The sequence below is a fragment of the Ostrinia nubilalis genome, chromosome 7, assembly GCF_963855985.1.
Source record: "Ostrinia nubilalis chromosome 7, ilOstNubi1.1, whole genome shotgun sequence".
NCBI lineage: Eukaryota > Metazoa > Arthropoda > Insecta > Lepidoptera > Crambidae > Ostrinia > Ostrinia nubilalis.
In genome coordinates, this window is record NC_087094.1 from 8,098,766 (window position 1) to 8,119,153 (window position 20,388).

The 20,388-nt window shown below is 34.9% G+C and overlaps 4 protein-coding genes across 4 annotated transcripts in view; 3 read left to right on the forward strand and 1 right to left on the reverse strand.

Annotated features, from left to right (window-relative positions):
- The first annotated feature begins 4,362 nt into the window (after positions 1–4,362).
- On the forward strand, positions 4,363–7,856 carry LOC135073195 (2-oxo-4-hydroxy-4-carboxy-5-ureidoimidazoline decarboxylase-like). The gene is made up of 4 exons (XM_063967277.1): positions 4,363–4,420; positions 4,673–4,940; positions 6,779–6,932; positions 7,632–7,856. The coding sequence occupies exons 2-4, from the start codon at positions 4,754–4,756 to the stop codon at positions 7,810–7,812; spliced, it is 522 nt and encodes a 173-aa protein (XP_063823347.1). The 5' UTR covers positions 4,363–4,420; positions 4,673–4,753; the 3' UTR covers positions 7,813–7,856.
- Positions 7,857–7,902: 46 nt separating this feature from the next.
- On the reverse strand, positions 7,903–9,363 carry LOC135073196 (proteasome maturation protein). Its single transcript, XM_063967278.1, has 4 exons — positions 9,170–9,363; positions 8,911–9,069; positions 8,569–8,670; positions 7,903–8,138 (listed from the first exon to the last, which is right to left on the reverse strand). Exons 1-4 carry the CDS (start codon positions 9,170–9,172, stop codon positions 7,977–7,979), a joined length of 426 nt encoding a protein of 141 aa, XP_063823348.1. The 5' UTR covers positions 9,173–9,363; the 3' UTR covers positions 7,903–7,976.
- Positions 9,364–10,273: 910 nt separating this feature from the next.
- Positions 10,274–17,681, forward strand: LOC135073591 (uncharacterized). Its single transcript, XM_063967757.1, has 10 exons — positions 10,274–10,521; positions 10,839–11,030; positions 12,414–12,518; positions 12,956–13,211; positions 13,626–13,753; positions 15,048–15,242; positions 15,513–15,811; positions 15,880–15,940; positions 16,383–16,550; positions 17,387–17,681. The coding sequence occupies exons 1-10, from the start codon at positions 10,489–10,491 to the stop codon at positions 17,552–17,554; spliced, it is 1,605 nt and encodes a 534-aa protein (XP_063823827.1). The 5' UTR covers positions 10,274–10,488; the 3' UTR covers positions 17,555–17,681.
- Positions 17,682–19,658: 1,977 nt separating this feature from the next.
- LOC135073194 (adhesive plaque matrix protein) overlaps positions 19,659–20,388 on the forward strand; it is a 36,652-nt gene continuing 35,922 nt past the window's right edge. The window contains exon 1 of the mRNA XM_063967273.1: positions 19,659–19,846. The gene's annotated coding sequence lies outside the window, so the exon portion shown is untranslated. The remainder of the gene's footprint in view (positions 19,847–20,388) is intronic.

The following is a 20,388-nucleotide window of genomic DNA, read 5'->3' on the forward strand; positions in this document are numbered from 1 at the left end:
TTCGAACTATCGCGCATTTTTTCTTTTTAATTCTAATTCAGTAAAAAATGTTTTTGAAACCTTCATTCAAGATTCAAAAGTTATTATCATATGACAGAACTTATGACCAGACTAAGTATGTACATTGAATAAAATATTTTTCTTTTTATTATCAAGCTTAGTGCAGTCTAATAAGTTACTATGAAACTCGAGTTAATCCACATTCAGCACCATAGCCTCCCCTTCTACAAGGCCCTCTACAAATGTCAAAACGTCACTTAACCCTTTTAGCACCAGTTATTTTGTTTTTGAGAAGATGTACCCAAATTTTTATATCAATTTAATTATAGTCCAGTCGTTTGGTACAAATTAACGTGGTTACCTGGAAAGTGTTCGGGGAGTTTTGAAAATTGGTGATTAAAATAGATTTCGCTATGCTCTCTGTTAGTCTGTTAGTTAAGTGTGATTGCCGCGCTCGTTGCGAAATTTGAAAAATGCTGCCTTAGAGAAGATTTTTGATAGTTACATTCTTTCCTATTTCGTCGTTACAGCCAAATGACGTTCACTGCTGGACAAAGGCGAGAGGCCTTTGGGTTTTCCATAGGTTTTTCATAATGAACAGTCCTGCGCTGCCCGCATTCAGGTTCTTCCCGCGACCTTTACCAGATCGTCGGTCCACCTAGTAGGAGACCTGCCCACGCTACGTCTTCCAGCCCGTGGTCGCCACTCAATAAATTTTCTGCCCCAATGGCCATCGTCTCTACGAGCTATGTGTCCCGCCCACTGCCACTTGATTTTAGCAATTCTGCATGCTATGTCGGTCACTTTGGTTCTCCTGCGGATCTCCTCATTTCTGATTCGATCACGCAGGGAAACCCCGAGCATAGCCCGCTCCATCACCCTTTGGGTGACCTTGAGCCTTCTTATGAGGCCCATAGTAAGCGACCACGTTTCAGAACCTTAAACTTTCCTATTTATTTCACGACTAGCTTGCGGCTTCACCCGCGTGAAATTTAGTGTCACAGATCGGCATAAATTATAGCCTATATGTTAATCTGGGTTACAAACAAAACAATAATATTGTACAGTTTCAACAAAATCCGTTGAGTAATTTTTGCGTGAAAGAGTAACAAACCTGAGACACTGGAATCTTCTTAGTTCAGGTATCAACCCACCAACATTCTTACTTTTTGTTTTTCCTGATTGTTTGTTATCATAATATTATCTATTATGTTGGTGAGAAATAAACATTACTTTACTTTATTTTAAGCTTCCAGACATCCAAACTTTCGCTTATAATATTAGTAGGATACAATTATGTAATGTAGAAACAAACAAGACAAAAAAATGTATACTTCAGCAACGCGAATTTTTTTATACTTCAGCATATTTAGGACACCCGGCAGCGTGTCCTGCCATGATAAAAAAAAGAACTCGCAATTTAGCAGGTACATTAATTTCACTGTTTCACAACTCTAAATCTATTTAACTTACATTACATGTTTATCACATTTATCAAAGCTTCTTAGCTTGTCTATGTCCCAAATATTATAAAATGAAAAAAGTAGTTGTCAAAAACCTTTTTAGGGCGGATTTTTTTCAATAAGGCGGGCGCGCGCGCGGCTATAAACGAGGACACAAAATTCGGAAAGAACATAGTGAAATCTATTTATTCACCAATTTTCAAAAATTCCGGAAAACTTTCCAAGTAAAATTAACAAATAACTGGACTATTTACTCGTTATTGAGCACAGAGACACAAACTTGGTTATTTTTCCAGAAAATTTATATTTAAGTGCATAAATGTAAAAATGGCTTCATAGTGCACAAAATTGGCAATAGGTGGCATAATAATGGTTACTTTTTTAGCGCCTAGTTTGAAATGTGATTGAACGATGACAACTAACAACAGTTGTCAGTAAGGTAAAATTTTATTTTAGTTGGAAAAAGACAAAAAGTGGTAAATGGGTTAACGTGCGCGGGCTGCAAAATCATGTTGTGACGTCACGCGCGAATATTGGAAATTTTTGAAAATTTTAAAATGTGCGTAAACTTCTCGAGGCTCTATCTTCGGTAATACTGGATGGATTGAGGTGAAATAAAAACTAGTGTAATGTGTGTGATCTAAACTTTAAATTAAGTCATAATTTAACTTAATATTACAACTTATGCGTGTTGTCCATTAGCTCTTGACGTCTCTAAAACCTTACGTAGCACGAAAAACTTTCGACTTGAAGAACGTATTTTCTTACTATTCGATAACGCAACGACAATGATTGCATTTGAATTTGGATAATTTTATTATGTCATTTATTAGAAGCTTTTAGTTATTTCACATGTCTGGTGTCGTCAAATCTTGCGACTTAAAATTGACCCACTTCCCGGTTTCCCATTGAGCTGAAATTTTGCATTTTGAATAAAATTAATCTAATATACCATTAACTTGTTCGTTAAAATTTCGATTATCCGGAAGATCATCTTAGATTACACTATTTTTTTATGGGCGGTATTATTGACGAAAGCTACTCACGTATTTAAATAATAATTAACAACGCCTATGACAAAGAGCTCGTACTCATATCAAATTCAAATTGCTATAACCCTAGCTGAGGACATTTATATTTTGAGTGTGGTTATAGTCTCCTAAGAGTAGAGGGACCATAACTTGGACAAAAGATGGAATTTCATTCGGTAATATGATTCTGTGTGGGCAGGTCTCCCACTCTATGGTGGTCGCAGTAGCTACAGTCAGCGTCAAATAGTTCGTGACATCCAAAGTAGTAAAAAAAATGATGATATTTTAAAGCAAATAACAAATAAATGATGATTCTGATTCTGAAAAGTTGCCTGAATGCGAGTAGCGTACGACCGGTCGTTGTGGAAATTATTAGGGAATACCTATGTCCAGCAATGGATGTCATTTGGCTGAAACGAACGAGGTAGAAACTGACAGTATTGTGAGTTTCATTCATCATGCGAGATGATTAGTTTTACTAACCGTCTTCATAAAGGTATACATCGCTCATTTTCAAGAGCTTTATCACGATTCACGAGCAAACTTAGAAATCACCAGTCTTTAGTAGGCTCAAATGTATTTTTTAAAAAACAAATCCAATTTAAAAACTGAACTGTCTTATTGATATAGTTGTCTCCGCACCCCACAGATCATAGCGACAGTACTCTCTCCCTCGCGGCCATTTGTCGGCGGGCTCTCCCTCAGGGCTCGTTAGCGGCATCCCGCGTCACCGCCTGATTTATTCGCGGCACCTCTCTCCGATACAACTGACACATAAATGTCGCTTTTGTTTCCCTTTACCAGAGATTTAGAGCACGTCTGGCGAGCTGGGAGACGCTTGGTGTAGCGTCATTTGTGTCATTTTAAAAAGATGCCTATTTGATCAACAATGTTTGAAAATTGTTGATGCTCTACATTCTCTATGTTAGAAGACTACATATTATAAAAACTGATGGATCAATGTGTTAATGTGTTTTACAGAGCAACAAAAACACGCATATGGTACCTAATTAATAGTAATTAAGTTGGGGTAGATCTCGTTCACCATCTTCCTTCAGGTCCTCAAAGTAGTATTTAGGTCTTGTACTGGCATCTGAATCTTTTTCTATTGTATGGTTATACTGGTGTAGCACCCAGTTTCGATGATTTCCAAATAGGCCAGACATAGCTTAATTGGATTGACGACAAAACTTGCCTGTGTTTGTGATTCAAAGAAACTGGTAAAAATGGGTAATCTATTTAGACTCCTTATGCCCGTTTTCAATCCCTTATTTTTAAGTGGCCCCTATGAATATAAAACGAAAAGGGGTCACTCAAAAAATAGGGATTGATGGTAAAGACGGGCATTACCGGGCGGAACCTCCAAGTCCATAAACTCTATTTCTCTTGCCCATAGACCACGGTCAAATCAGAACTTATGATCGTCTGAATTAAAATTGAAGTACCGCAGAATAAGTTAAATTGGGCCTACATAGAGTTAGAGCTACATAAGTACTCGTATGTCCGATTTTTAAATTAGAAAGAAAGACAGAAAACATGTTTATTCAGTATCACATAATTTACAAAATAGAACACCAGCTGCTTGGTGGTACCTGCTCTTTATGTGTCATGTCTGAAAATGCACCTGTGTACATAGTTTAATATTCATATAGGTACATACATTGAACTTGAACGATACGTTGCTGTGGTATCTGTAAATATTTTTCATTTGTTTACCAACCTTATCGACTGATCGGTCGCAAAGTAGCACTAACCTCATAAGCAGGTAGTACAATCTTTAACAGGAAATTATACTTGTTAAAAAATATATAAAAAGATTAGACTGTACTTTAGCGCTACTTAGAAGAATCTTATTGTTTGTTCTATAAACCTATATTTTTATCATCGCAAAGGGCTCATGTAAAATATTATTATCATCATGGAGCAGTAAGTAGCTACCTATTCAGTTTTCTTTATTTTAATAGCGTCCCTAAGTTATGATATTCGTTTAACATAATCATATCGCAATATTAGATAGAGCACAAAATAATAGTAATATTAATATTTGATTTAAATTACAAATGACCGACTCTTAAATATTTACACAAATAAAATTAACGTGGATGTAAAATGAATTTTTATCTCTACATTAGCCGGACGCTAATTCACTAGGGTATGTTAATGTATATTTGTCTTTAGTTGACTCGTAATGACCCACCAGTGATAAGGCCAGATAACTATTGGGAATGTCAGTCTCCCATTTGTGACACAAGCATCATCATGGCTTCTAAAATACGGGTTTCTGAAGTAAACAAGTTGGATGGGGAACAGTTTGAATGGATGTTTGGGAACGTGGTAGAGCTGTGTACGGATGCGGCGGCGCAGGTGCAGAAGAAAAGACCCTTTCAAGACGTGGCAGAGTTATGTAAGGCGTTCGAAGAATATTTGGACAACCTAAGCATTGAGGGTAAGTGAAGCGATTGTTAGACCTCTTTTGTCTAAAACTAAACAAAAAAGTTCGCAGATCTGGAATTGTTGCCTGAATACATTAGGTTTGACGATTCTCATCACAGAAAGAACTTATTTATACATAGACGATTAATTTGTTGTTTTGGACGACGCAATCTCCGCATTTAATTTCAGACATGATCAAGATGATTTATGAATACTAAAGTTGACATATAATACACTGGACCGCAAAGAAAAAGCTCGGTCAGGTACCTAATTTGGAAAATATTGAAGATTTTCTAAACGGCACTTTTTATTAGCTTTCAAGTGTAATAATTATGCTATTTCAAGTAATAAGTATTCTAGTATTCTAGAAATATTATAGGTAAGACGCTAAAAATAGTATGGCAGAAAGGTACTTAAAGAGGAAGTTTGGTTTAAATATTTAAGCTAAATGAAGTAGGTACAGCTTTATACGTATCACGTTTCATTAAAAAAACCCCTAATTTTATTATTGAAAAGACATGGGGTGTAGTAGGTACCTATTTACCGAGTACTTTCCAGTCTTTGAGTGAAAATGGAACAAATATTTAAAAACCTTCCTCCATCTCAACTTCTTCATTACCTAAAGTTCATAAGTACGAAGAGATTACCAATTATTTTTCCCATGACTCATGAAAATTGCAGACTGGATTGAAATCAGTCAGAGCTATTAACATTAGGTGGATTTACCCGATTTACCTGGTCACATGGTAATACGCCGCGCTATGTTTAGTCAATACACTTGGGAAACATTGAATTTATATCATTATACAAATTGGTGATGGGTTATTATTGTTTATGAATAATTATCAAAACACCTATCTTTATCTATTTTACATGACTTAATAAAGGTAGAGTCAAGCTCTGCAGTTATACATCACGTACATAGGTACTTGTACCTTAACTTACAATTTATAAATATTTAAGTATGTAAACTTCAAAATTGTTTGAAGATAAGTTTGTGTAGAAATCAATTTTAATGTTTCACGAAGATAATGTCTGACTAAAAATAAAGTTTCAAGTTATTGCACTTATTAAAGAAAATAGAATGAAAATCATTATTTTTTAATGGGAGATTTTACGGAAATATGGGATAAGTAGTTCTGTATCCTATATTGCAGAACTATATACGAAAGAAACCTCAGGTAAAGCCATTACTTATTCAATATTCTTAAAATAATATGTTACGTGACAGAGATTACTTGAACGTGTGTTTTAATGAGCATTGAGATATAAATTTGATAGCGGTTCTTTTTTGATATTTCGTTTATAATGTCGTAAAAATATCGGTAGGTAAGTATCGTTTTGTCCAATGAATATGAAATTTTAGATATTTTGGAAGGTAGCTTGAAATTTTTGTTATCTACTTATTTACTATCAACCTATCTTTTTCTGTAATGTAATTAAAACTGTAAAAGTTTTCTAAAAGCGCTTTTTCAATGCCTACATGCACATGCAGGATAAGCTATGACAGGGCCAGATAAGTCCAAAATAAACACAGAATTCTATGTTTCTAGCTATACGAGTACATAAAACAAACACTTTTCAAAACTAAAAGTGTAAGTAAGATCAGGCAGGACCGTATTTAGGGGAGGGCAAACGGGGCTACAGCCCCAGTAGAGGTAGGTATGTTCCCGGGAAGATAATTATGATGAAAATCTTACATAGGTACCTAATGGTTTTTAACTTTCTCCTTATTCCTTCCCTTGGACTAAATTCGTCCAAGTTTCTTCACTTCCTTCCGCATTGTAAGTTTCAGAGGGTCTTGAAGACTTCTTAGGTAAAAGTACTGTACGATGTACGTTTCTTTTTCAGAAAAAGTAGTCATTTTAAAACTACATCCTGACCTGGCGGGCCGGCTGGCAGCGCAAGGGGAACTAACGAAGGAGTCCAAGCAAGAGCAAAGAAGCGCTGGTCTGAATGACCTCACTGAAGAACAGCGGTTTACTATCAATAATAGCAATGAACGGTAAGTAAGTAAATACTTAAAGAAAACAGTGCAACCATCTAGTACAGCGGTTCCCAAACTTATTTGTCTACTGCCCACTTTGAGAATAAATTCTTTTTTAGCGCCCCCATTTTTGTAGGCAAGAGTCGAGTGCTCAGTCGGTGTCTAAGAGTCCTCCTAGTAGATGAAATTATAAATCGCCTCCCAAGCCTCTACACAATGCCCCGACTTTTTTCCGGAGTCTCTTACCGCCCCCTTGGCCCCTTTAAGCCTGCAGTGCCCACAAGGGGGCGTTATCGCCCACTTTAGGAAAGACTGATCTAGTACAATGTGCACAAAGCCTAAATAGCGATTTTTCGCCTGTTACTGAAATTGGACAAAAAAATCTGGGGTTCATAGCAAATAGATACTTTTTAAAAATATCACCCTCCTTTCTGCAGTTATAAAACAAAGTTGATGTCATGAGAGCCATCTGTATTTAAAATACAAAATTTTTGTATACTGCTGTAAACAGCACATGAATAGGTGTCATTCTTTTAAAGCGTTTCATTACTTCGCCGCTAGGTGTCACTGTTTGCAAGTGTTAATTTTGTAAGATCTTCGATAGAGGGCAGCACTTTCTTGATATGATATACATAGTAATTTTGAGACAGGCATTCATTCAGAGGCTGGAAATAATTGTTCCGGGATCAATACCTAATCATGCAATCCTTTTTTCAGGTATAAATCCAAATTTGGATTTCCCTTTATAATCTGCGCCAGAGAAAATAAGGTGCAGTCTATAATCAGCGGTCTTCAATCAAGATACAACAGTTCGCGTGAACAAGAAATATACACGGGAATAAATGAAGTCAAGAAGATTTGCAAATTGAGAATACAAGACATTGTAAAAGATGACTAAATTGATTATTTGACATACTGTTATAAAAATTCATTGTTTATAAAATAGTACCTATCTTTGTTATAGCCACAGAAAATAAAACCGAACCACTAAAGTTGGAGTTGAGAGTTTATTAAAAAATGTTCCAGAAGATTTACAGAAATATGAACCTAAATCTATCTTATTTATAAGAGTCCCAGAGACCTTTCCACTACAGCATGAGGCTGTCCGGCAACCTCGCACAAGTCTTGAGTGTTGAGGATGTCTTCAAAGCCAATGTCCAGATACTTTCCAGTCAGTACATCGTGTTGTAAGTTGGAACTGGGCAAAAATGGTAAACGGCCAACCTGGAACAGGAAATAAATAATATTTATAACGAGACATAGTATGCCTAAATTGAATCAAAGGATTGTGAGGTTTCTTTATTAAAATTATAACAACATAACATAGGTTAATTTGTTATGTTATGTTGTTATAATTTTATTAAAGAAACCTCATCTGTGCATGTAAAAACAATGAAATGAATCACCCACACAATGGTTTTGTATTTTCTATTTTATACTGTTTAGTAGATTCAATAATTCATATTATTGATCAGTATGTAGGCTCATAGAGGGAACTATTACATGTCCCAAAATAAACATAACTGGCCCTCCCACGAGTTCAGGACAACATATCCAGATGAGAAGAGAGAAATCAAACTTGGTAAAAAGTACGCAATATAGAAAGTGACAATGATAATGCATAAGGTACAATTTCTGATAAATTAATACACACCTTACTGGAATACTTCTTCTCCATTGTAAGCTTCAGAGGCGCATGGAGACCTTGGATATTGCGGAGCATGGCCATGTTCATCTTTTCTTCATTCAGATGGTACTGAAATCGGGAAAAAGGTACAGTTATTATACCTTAAGTATTTCTCAAGCTTATACAAGCACAGTTAGATTGTTTGTAAAATACATTGGAGTATAAACAATATTGCTAAATTAGAAAGAGGCATAGGTGATATGTCATAGTACAAATAGGTATATTCTGTTAAGTTTCTGTAAATAAAAGAAAACAAAGACAGTATTCGAGTACTGTTTTAGTAGATGCTATTGTCAATTTTCAACTTACATTCTTTTCTGAAGTCTGAAGGGGATGGGAAACACCGATTTTTAGTTTAGTAGCTCCGATACCCGCAACCATAGGATCGGGAACCCCGAAGATTCCTTCTTTGGGCTTAACGACCTCAACATGCTCTGGCTTTACTTTAACTGAGGGCAGTCCGAAACTCTGAAATTCAATGTAAGATTATGAGTCGGAACATAAACTAGTAAAATCAAAAGATGATAGTCATTGTTGCTTTTTCGATGTAACCTAAAATTACACTTACCATTTTGAAATTGTTTTACAGTTATCTACACTCAATGAAAATGCTTTAGATTGTAGTTTCTTGGTTGGCTACAATGTATATTTGGATGTGAAATCGAGTAAATATTCTCAGAAACCCTGATGCCGCAGGTTCGCTTGGTTTTTGTGAAATTGATGAATGAATAGGCACAACTGTCATCTGTCAGTGCCAGCCAAGTGATAACTGTCAAAGTAAAAGGTTGGTTATTTTAACGTTTATCAGATAAAGTACACAATAACGCAGGTTTTGTTAATTTTCGTTAATTTTTAGAAAGACTATAGTTATTTGATTTTTTTCAGACCATAGGAAGTAAACTGAAGGTCTAGAAAAAATTCTTTTTAACTAAACGTTGAAATAAAAAGTGTGAAGGACATGTGACAGCGGACTGTCAATGTCAAAGCAGTGCTGCCACCTTTCAAAATTTTTTTTCACTAGTTTTGGTCTGAAATTTCACCTGATTTACGTATATGTATTTACAAAATAACTCACCAGATTTCATAGGTAATTTTTTTGCCAAATTGAGTTAAGTATTTGAATTTAATTGTGCGTCGTCGATGTTGGACTTTTTTAATTAAAAAATTGCCTATTTAGAATTTTATTGCTTCCAATAGTAGTAATTCATCAGCCGGGAGTTAACTGGAAAAGTTTTTCTTCATTAACTTTAACTAATTTCTATTTCCAAAATAGGTAATTTTTACTCGGCGGTGTATATTTTACTTTAACCAGGATCTAAAACACAACATTCGGACGGAAAAATCACTAGAAGTAATCAAATAATTTTTTAGAGATTTTTTTTTCAGAATATCACTCCATCCATCCCTAAAATTCACTAGATCTAGTGAAAAATCACTAAGGTGGTAACACTGGTCAAAAGTTGTCAAATGTCAAATCACGATACGTTCAGAAACTAAAACAAAAAAAAGTTTCTAACCAAAAAGGTTAACTGCTGATTCCTATAGGTGGCGCTGATAGAGGGATAGGTAAATTTTTTTTCAGAACCCTTAACTAAAACAATTTTATTTTACGTAGCAAAGTTTGACTAAAAATTTGTCGTTTTCATTGCTCGTGTTGCGCGTGTTAGTTGCAGCAGCTAAAATTGTGTAAAATTGTGAACCCATCGGCCAGTTTACAAACCTTGTTGTTTTTGAGTAATTTACTCAAAATTACTGTGTCAGGTGTCAATGTCAGAGTAAATATATTATGGTCAATGGTGTCAGTTAGCCAACGGACTCAACGCAATTGAATTTTTTCAACGGTCATCTTTATTTTTATTTTGTTGGATTTTAAAGTAAAACGATAAAATGGCTGGCCGCGGTGGTGCAAAGAAAGAACTGGTAAGTAAAAATGTGGCTTCCTCTTACGAGTGGAAAACCCACATAATACATTGTTAGGGATTATCCCGCTAGAAGCGTTTAAGTTCTGCCTTTTTCTGCAAAGGCAGAGCATGCACATCTATTTTACAACGACCAAATCGGTTTATTACGCCTGTTAAATTCAGGTAATCCAAAAACCAAAAACTAAATATCAAATAAATATTTGATGATAATAATCAATCATTGTATGCTTTTGGGATACAATCCACTTCATAGCAATAGCAATACCTACTTTTTTTAATTCAATGCATGCAGTTTCTTTATTTAATCTGTTCCAGGATCCCGAGGAGCAGATGAAGCGCAAGTTTCGCGCCAAATGTTTGTTCCGCGCGCTCGGGCGCCTTGTCATGGCGAACACGTACTGGCTGGCAGAAGCAGTCGATCATTACGAGGGCGTGGAAGACGTGAAGCGGAGAGTTGAGCAGGCTGTGCGAGGGAAAGCCAAAAAGAAGCAGCTTTTGAATATAAATGTACGATATCTAGCTCAGAAATACCTAAGTAACTTAACCGTACCTACCTATTTCTTTGACAACCATCAAATATTTTACTTGCAAAGTTGGTAATACCACAGTAATACAGAAATTCAGTTGTAAGCCTCAAAATCTTCTGTTGCTTTTAATACAGCCAAGAGGTCTGTCTTTTATGACGATGTATCATATTACGCATGTTTGCTGAACTATGAATATGGGTCATTCCACAAAAATATGTCAACTCTTAGTCCGCGCCACATTTCACATGGAATATTTGTTAATATTTTATTCCAAAATGGTTAAAGAACAGCTCGCAATGTGTTTTATTCATCACCCATTTATATTTTTCAAAACTTATTTTCAAACATCTTAAATTCCTTTTAAATGACCCAAATCGTCATTCCCTAGGCATGTCCGTACTCCAAAAGTTTGTATTTTGGAACCCATATTAACAGAAACATCAATTTCATCCTTTGTTTTAAGTAACGAATAATCTATTTAAACGTATTTTACACCAAATTCTATTAATATTAAGCAGTTTCAATAAACAATAATTTGATTTTCTTTAGTTGAAAAAGAGTCCACAGCTTTTAGCGTCATTCCCTCGCCACGCACTGATTTTATAATTTTGCGCTTTTTTATGTATTTAGAGTGAATAACATTTAGTTGAGTTTAAAGTATGATACGAAGTTATCCTCAGACCATACTGGCTTTGCGGCAGCCGTTTTTTGAATTAGTGCAAACGTTCTAGTTGTTGCGGAAACATGTGTTGATCCAGTCACTTCGTCAGTCCCTAGTTGAGTAGCTTTATTGATTACAATAGGAAATTGTATATAATTTAATGGTATTTACGTGTGGTTTTTCGGCTCTTTTCGGCACATTGTATTAAGCATCTTATATTATAAAGTTAATCTGCATTTGTGTTAAGTTTTACTCCAAATCGTCAGTCCCTAGACCGTCAGGCCCTAGCTTTAAACGGCGCTAGGTACTAAGTTACTAGTTAGGGAATGACATTTTTTATATAGTGATAATAACAAAACAACTACATGAAGTATATTAACTTATCTATAAATGTTAAGGTTATAAGTTTTATACTTTATTAAAAGTCATATAGGAGTAATGTAGTATGAAAAAATTGAAAATTATAATTTCTCCTAAAATAAAGCATAAAGTGACTGGCCCTTTTAGACGTAACATAATTAATAAATAAACTATAATTTACACTAATAAAGTATTCAAAAGCATCTTAAAAAAGTTTGGGACAAAATGACGTCGAAAATATACAGATTTTCATGGAATGACCCATATATATGCATGATTTACCAACTTTGATATCTTTATGGTAGTTGAACTATCAGCTTTACTTAATGAAATTATTTTCAGGACAAAGCCCTTTTGAATAAGCACGCTGAAGAACGAACAGACCAAGAGAAAAAGTATATCTACCGTATAATTGGCGGCTTGAAATGCTTCAAGCGATATCCCAATGTAAGCTAAAGCTATTTTGATTCAGTTATTTTGTTTTCGTAGTGAAATAATGATCAAAAACCCTTAAACTTGATAAACAAAGGCCTCCAAAGTTCTCCGACAAAGGTCTGTCTAAACACCGAGGTTGTAATTAAAGGTATTCATTTATTATTCAGGAGCCTAAAATATTGTGTGATAAACAACATCAGTCTGCTACTAAATTAATAGTATCGTTACCTAATGATTTGTTATCAAGGAATAAATAATAATTATTAGAAATTTAATGGGTTCAAGAATATGATAGGAGTTCAGGAATTATTATTATTTTAGTGCTGAAGCCAAATTTTATTTGAAATTAGTCTGCTACTTCCGATACAGAGTGGCCTACAGTTAGTATAGATTAGACGATTGCGGACTGTACAAGACACGAAACATTCAACTCATCTAGTCTTTTATAGCATGTGAAAAAGAAATTGGCGGCAGTAACGTACTTCAAGTACTACAGCCCCGGGCGGACTATAGTCCGGCAGCACCACGAGGCTCACGCTTTGTACTTCATCGTCACTGGTGACGTAGTCGTCAGCCAGATGATATTCGACGAGCTCCTGCAGAAGTATGTGTCGGTGGACATTGGCGTGATGCATCAGGGAGACATGTTCGGAGAAGTCTCCCTACTGCATAATATTCCGAGAACTGCGACTGTAACTACGACTGGTTAATATTAATCTTTCATAGTAGTAGAGTAGAAAATGACTTGAGGCAGCCAAAGAAGTAGGTTTTGTTTTGGGAGAGATTTTCAGTATTCTTACATTTTCAACGGGCACTGGAACTAAATAATATTGTGGATAAAATAAATAAGGAGTAGGTACAATAATGTAATTAGAAGTTAAGATAATAAGCGCGGTATCTTTCATCAGTATTTCGTTGAGCTCTATTACAGCTAAGGCTTTTCCAGAATATCCCAAAACCTTGATGTTTTCTACCTACTTTAGCTATTCCTTTCACACTTTCTCGGAATCGTTCGTAATCTTCGATCAAACTGTGATACGTAGAAACCGATGTTATTGTTTCCCTGTACCTTCCTTGCGTCGCTAAGGGCATGTCAGTAGCCTTGTTCATAACTTGTAGGTCACTGTGAGTTGCTGGCTCTGATGAAAGAAGACTTCAAGAATGTCCTCCAAGCATCTGTGCAAAAACAATGGGACGAAGTGCGCGATGCTATGTCCGCTTTTACATACTTTGATGCTCTTGATGAGGTAATTACACAGCATTACACTTAAGATGTACTATATTATTTGAAAGTATTTTCTAGGCACTTATTAATCAAAAGTATTTTCGTCAATAATTAATCATAATTAAGTATTCCCCTAACAAATACAGTGTGAGTCACGTTAAAGTGTACATATGAAAATAGATGAAACTAAACCTATTTTTATCGACAAAAAAGAGGTCAAAAAATTTTTGAGATTTTTTTAAAATTTTTTATAGAATTTTTTTTCTTCCAATTACTTATTGTAAAGAAAACGTAATAACTTTTAAACTAAGCGGTATATCCTGATAAAATAAAAACAGTTATAATGCTAAATAACAGGCGATACTAAAAAAATACATAAAATACACAAAAAAGGCCAACAAATAATAAAAAATGATACTTTTTGAAAAAAATCTGCTTAAAAATTCGTGTTTTTTTGGTTATTTGATAAATTTCTCCAAAAAATGCCCCTATAACCGGTAGTTTTTATTACTTTGTATTATTCTCTATCGTATTACCTTCGTAAAACCAAAAATCGCATGTCTCTATCCCTATCACAACGTTTGCAATGATCGTTTGAACTAAGCCTCTCCGGGCGCGCCATTCAACGCTTCGTTAACAACAAAACTGAAAATGGCTCTAGATTTGTAATTTTGATAAAAACAAGTTAGATTTCAAATAAAAACAAAAGATTTCGAAGTAAAGTAAGCATTTTAGTTAAAATTAAAATTGTCTCTACCTGTAGCGAAGAATAATGTTGGGGCAGGCCTTTGTTCAAACGATCATAGCAAATGTTGTGATAGGGATAGAGACATGCGATTTTTGGTTTTACAAAGATAATACGATAGAGAATAATAGAAAGTAATAAAAACCACCCGTTATAGGGGCATTTTTTGGAGAAATTTATCAAATAACCAAAAAAACACGAATTTTTAAGCAGATTTTTTTCAAAAAGTATCATTTTTTATTATTTGTTGGCATTTTTTGTGTATTTTATGTATTATTTTAGTATTGCCTGTTATTTTGAATTATTACTGTTTTTATTTTATCAGGATATACCGCTTAGTTTAAAAGTTATTACGTTTTCTTTACAACATGTAATTGGAAGAAAAAAAATTCTATAAAAAATTAAAAAAAAAATTCAAAAATTTTTTGACCTCTTTTTTGTCGATAAAAATAGGTCTAGTTTCATCTATTTTCATATGTACACTTTAACGTGACTCACACTGTATAATTAAGAGAGGACGATGAATTAGGAAGCGTAAGCCATAATAAATTCTTTTCTCTTTGATCAATAGGTCGCTCGGCGTGAAGGTTGTATAGTCGCAAAGATGAAATCGTACGAGCCAAACGAAACCCTCCTCGGTGATGGCGTGGGAGTGGCCAATTTCGTCTACTTTATATTGTCAGGACGATGTCAGATGATTGAAACCGTTCAAGTGGTCGTCACCACCCACTTGGGCAAGAGTTACTACGCGCTTTATGATCCATATGTAAGCACTTTTTTGTTACATATTTGATTTCGTCTTTAGGTGCTAATGAACTGGCGGTTGACCATGGAGACTTCGAAACTCAATTCGCTCAAACATTATCTTAACTAAGTGATAGTAGAATGTAGTAAGTCTGCCGGAATTCAAGCCCAAATGTTTTGTAGCTTTTCAAGAATAAACCAGCTTCTATAATTTGACCAACCGCTTTCTATCGTCTTATGGCGTTTTTTCTATTGTAATAAATCTTGACTATTCTTGACTTTTCCTACATAGGTCCCGAAGGAAGAAAGCGAGCAGGACTTCGACCAGAAATACTTTGGAGCGTACAAAAATTTGAACAAGGAGAGTAAGGAATCTCGCCCTTCTACGGCTAGCGAGCAAGAGGGCCCAGCACCAGATGAGGTGCCTAGGACGTCTAGTATTTTGAAACAAAAGAAATCGACCAGCGTACAGGCAGATCAGGCTGAACCGGCAGAAAAAAGGGCCAGTGACAATAGTGAATCTTCCAATATGTTCTCGATGAAATCTCAAGTTTTGTTCCAACCTTCAGAGCAGACTCGTCCATCAGTAAGGTAAAAACAACGAACTAAACTGCGTAAACATGAAAAGACAGAAACAAGGCAATCTAATTTGTTCACAGATTGAGCGTTATTCCTGAAGTTCAAGAGAAGCCGGCAAATCTTCGGACTTATTTCATGCAGGTTCAGATTTCTTATTTTATTTCTGAAAATCATCCCGAGGTGTTTCATTTGTAGAAATAAATTAATCGTATACAAAGTAGCTAAAAGTGTTGCTAAGCGCAAAACTCAATAACGGATTAATAGGGCAACTTCTTTTATCCAAATATTCTGGAATATATATTGAAGTCTGGGAATGGTATGTATGGTGAAAAGGAAAAATTTTTAATTAATTTTTTTTTTTTTTTTATGTGATAGGAGGCAAACGAGCAGACGGTTAAAATTAATTTTTTTAATTTTCATACAAAATAAATTTTATAAAATACGATTTGTATGAAAAATAAAATAATTAAAATGAAGATATCAATTTTCTGACTTCACCATACCATTTATATGACCATGTTAACATGGGCTAGTGTCGGCTCATATACCCATTTACCTAACACCCTGTATATGAAATTTTCAGGTGTGTCAACTGAATCCCGGATCCAGTTTTGGCTTCGGTGAGAACATGCGGGATCGCAGGATCGTTGCGCTAACTCCAGTGGACTGCATGCTGTTGCCCAAAATATGGCTGCTGCAGCGAAATACTGCTAATATTTGGACCCGTATCCAACATTATTTGGAGAAGAAGGTGAGATGAACTAGCCACAAAATGTAATGTATCTCACAGCTAAACATAACATGTACTCATGCAAATTTTGATGCTAATAAATATGTATAGCCAAACATTTAAGTTAGTTTAAACTAAACATACACAATTTTGGTCTAACATTAAAACCCGATTTACTAAGCAACTTAATTTACCTGTGTTTGTTATTACTGGTACTTAATGTATTCGTATTAACTAAAGGATTTAATTTAAAATCGATTCTAAATCGAATACTAATGCTACAATCGTTTATTCTGCGCGTGAGCTCATTTGCCGTTAGATAGGAGAATAGCTAATTACGGCCTCCCACTTCTGACGGTTAATGACACAAGTCAGTATGTTAACCGTAAAGTCTTAATTTAAAACAGTGGGCTTAGATCCTACTTGCCTTACGTTGGCAGAATTAAGATAAACATCTGAACATATCAATAAATCATTCACGGTTTCAAAGTTATGACTAGCGCTCTTCTTTCAAGCTCAGTATGATAGAGCCGTATCTAAATTAGGATATGGGATGGACGTAGAGGAGCAATCGTGATTAAATACATAATAAATAATAACAAGTGATGAATCGTCTAGTGTTGAGGCTGTGATTCTTTCTTGGGAATTAGTAGGATTTACTTCCAGATAGTTGTTCAACTATCAGATTTTTCTATGTAAATTCAGTTCTAATGTTAAAGTGGAGCTCTTTACTTTGAGCATAAATATTGACACAGCACACTTAATACGTTATTAGTTTTTACATGTAAATAACTAACTTCGCCCTACCTGTAATGACGTCATAATAAGTGAGGTAATTTCAATACTTTTCCATTCAGATCCCAACAAAGAAGCAGCTGTTCAAAGACTTCGTGGCGCACCGCCGCTGGCAGGAGTTCCGCGAGCAGATGGTGACTGACGTCATCTCCAGGTCCAACACAGTCAACTGGACCTCGGTGCATGACGTGCCGTATTCCATCAGGATGGAGGAGATGCTTGACATTTGAAATAGATTGTTTTACAATTCTATTGCACTGAAGAAAACTTCGGTGTTTATTATTGGGCTTAGATGCTTTAGATTTGTTGATTTATGTGCGCTTTGTTAATTAACCAAATATACATTTGTTATTTTTATTATGTATTTTATTGAGAACAGTTAGTTATCCCAATAACTTGAGAGAAGTTGGCAATTCATTGATAGGTTTTTTTTTAAAGAATAGTAGTCTCTCCAAAAAATCAAAGTGAAAGGAAAGGAAAACACGTTTTTTACCTAGGGTAGTATTGATTATTATGTCACTATTATTTGCGACTGAGGCTTTGCAAAATTATCTACACTGGTAGCTTGCAAACTTGCCGATTGCTCATTGTTACCCATATTAGGTGTTGTTAAATATGCTGCTTCGATTTTGCGAAGGCGGAAGAGGCCGACGCATTCTGTAGGCGAACACAATCTTGACGTTTCTCAGCGAGTTGGAGTCATCATCATCATCGTTATAGTAAAAGAATAAACAACTTGAAAACATTTTAATTTGAACGGGTTTTAGCAAACTTGTTTTTAGTAATACAAGTGCATGACGTAGTCAAAGATTTTCATGCAAATGGTATTCAAATTAAACTATGGATGTGCTCTGGCTGGGTCAATAGCTCACCGAAATTCGTTAGCTGTCTGACAAGTCACGCAATCAATTCAATCATTTTCTTGTTAGATATCTAAATAGTGTGTAAATTGTTACTGTAAGAGATAGGTACACACTGGTACACATTAAAGTTAACAGGCTGTTAAATAATAATGTTAAAAATAGCTATGTTATAATTTTATTATGGATCCAGGATAGTAATTCTCTTTTGAGAGATTATAAGGGTAATCTAGGATTAATTTTCAAAAACATGTTGTTTCTTTAAATCATGCTGAATATTTCAGGTAACATGAATTTACATTTATGTTTTTAACTTATAGCATAATATCAGTTTTTAAAAATTTGATTCAGTCTATCTTCTTGTTGTTTCTACCACTGTAAGTTATTCATTTATGTACCTATAGTATCTTTACATAACTTAGTTTAATTAAAGTGATATTAGTTTATTAATCAAATATGCTATTACGTCGCTGCGTAGGTATTCAATTAAGGTTAATTGACTTACCTTCAAATACATCGTAAAAAAATTATCGTGATACAGTTTTTTCATAAAGTAGAGTAAAATTGCTAAAAGTTGTGCAACGGGTTCTTACTAAAACTTTCATTTCTTAAGACCTAAATAATTAGTGACAATATTTCAATTGAAGTTTATTAAATAATTCTACAATTATTGTATCTCTACTTTTACTACTAACAACTTTACAAATGCTTTACAATGAAAAAGTTTAGCTGAATTAAAAAAAGAAGCAATTATTTAGTTCTGTACTAAATAATAAACGGTGATTGCGTTTAAAGAGCAATGGAATAAAAAAACGACAGATTACTTTTAAAATATTAGAAAACCACGTACTTACAGCTTGAATGCTATTCGTAATGAATTCAAAACAGTTGTAATGACTTGGCATGTGGGCATCAAACACTTGCCAGACAGGTTTGTATACTGTCCTTGTATGTCTTGCAAATAAAGCCTCGTAATTTAAAATGCATAAGTAATTTAAGAAGTTAAATGTCGTTTAGTGATAAGTTATAGGTACTTACTCCTATATTTTTATCAAAGAAAGAGCTCTCAGACATGGCTTAATCGGACTGGACGGCTTAACACGCCCTTGCCCTTCATGATTAAAGCGGAAAATCAGGTAAGTAGGCTGATACACAAACCTGAAATTAAACTGGAAATAAACACCGAAGTGTGTCCCCCAAACTACGGCCTAAACCTCCGATTCAAGAGTCTGATTATCGCTGGACCACACACAGGCGAACATTATTAGAGAAGAAAATTACGATGTAACAAGAGAAAACTTTTTCAATAATCTCTAAACTTCAGACTTCAGCATTTTTCTTTAGGAGCTTACGCGCCAAAACGCACGAATGATGCTTAAAACGGAACAGAAAACCAAATTTGACGTCTCACGTAACCAAGGCAACCGGTTTTGGCGGGAAGCGCCTACGCGAAATCACCCGCGGTACAGTCAGCCGAGCGTTTTGTACATTCGACCGCAGTGCACCGCGAGAAACGACCGCGCGATAACCCGACGACAGCAATCGCTGTTCAAAAGTTGTTACTTGATAATGTAAATAAACAATAACACGAGATCTATATCGGTAATAACGAACTACTTAGTTGATCGAAATCATTCATCCTAACATCAATACACCGAGAAGGTAAGTTTAAAGTAATTAAAATACTTATTTCTAGTTACTACTATAAGCTAGTAAACAAGTTTTGAATATTTAATCTGCTGCTTTTATGTTTCAATGTTAAAAAAGACGAATGTAAATAACTACGTAATAAACAAAGATAAATTTTAGAGGCTTCTTCAAATTCAAATTCAAATTCAAATTCAAATTATTTATTTGCTCAAAAAATAGGGTAAATACATAAGTCGATGGGTGCCTGGAATAAAGCCGCAATCGACAAAACGCAATTTTACAGGAGAAGAGATTTAGTGAAATTTTTGAATAATAACTAAACTACGAGGCGTATCCAAATGGTTTGTATATCAAACGATGCGTTATTTTTTCTGGAGTAACATATAATGTGCATAAGGTTATAGTGCTTAGAATATACCTTAAAAAAGGTAGAAATACATATTGCCGCTTCATACTTTGAAAGTCGGTTCCGTAAGAGTCCATTGTGGTTTTATTCCGGTAAAAAGTGCAAAAGTAATCATACAGCAATAGTGTATTGCAGCGTTGTGCGCTGA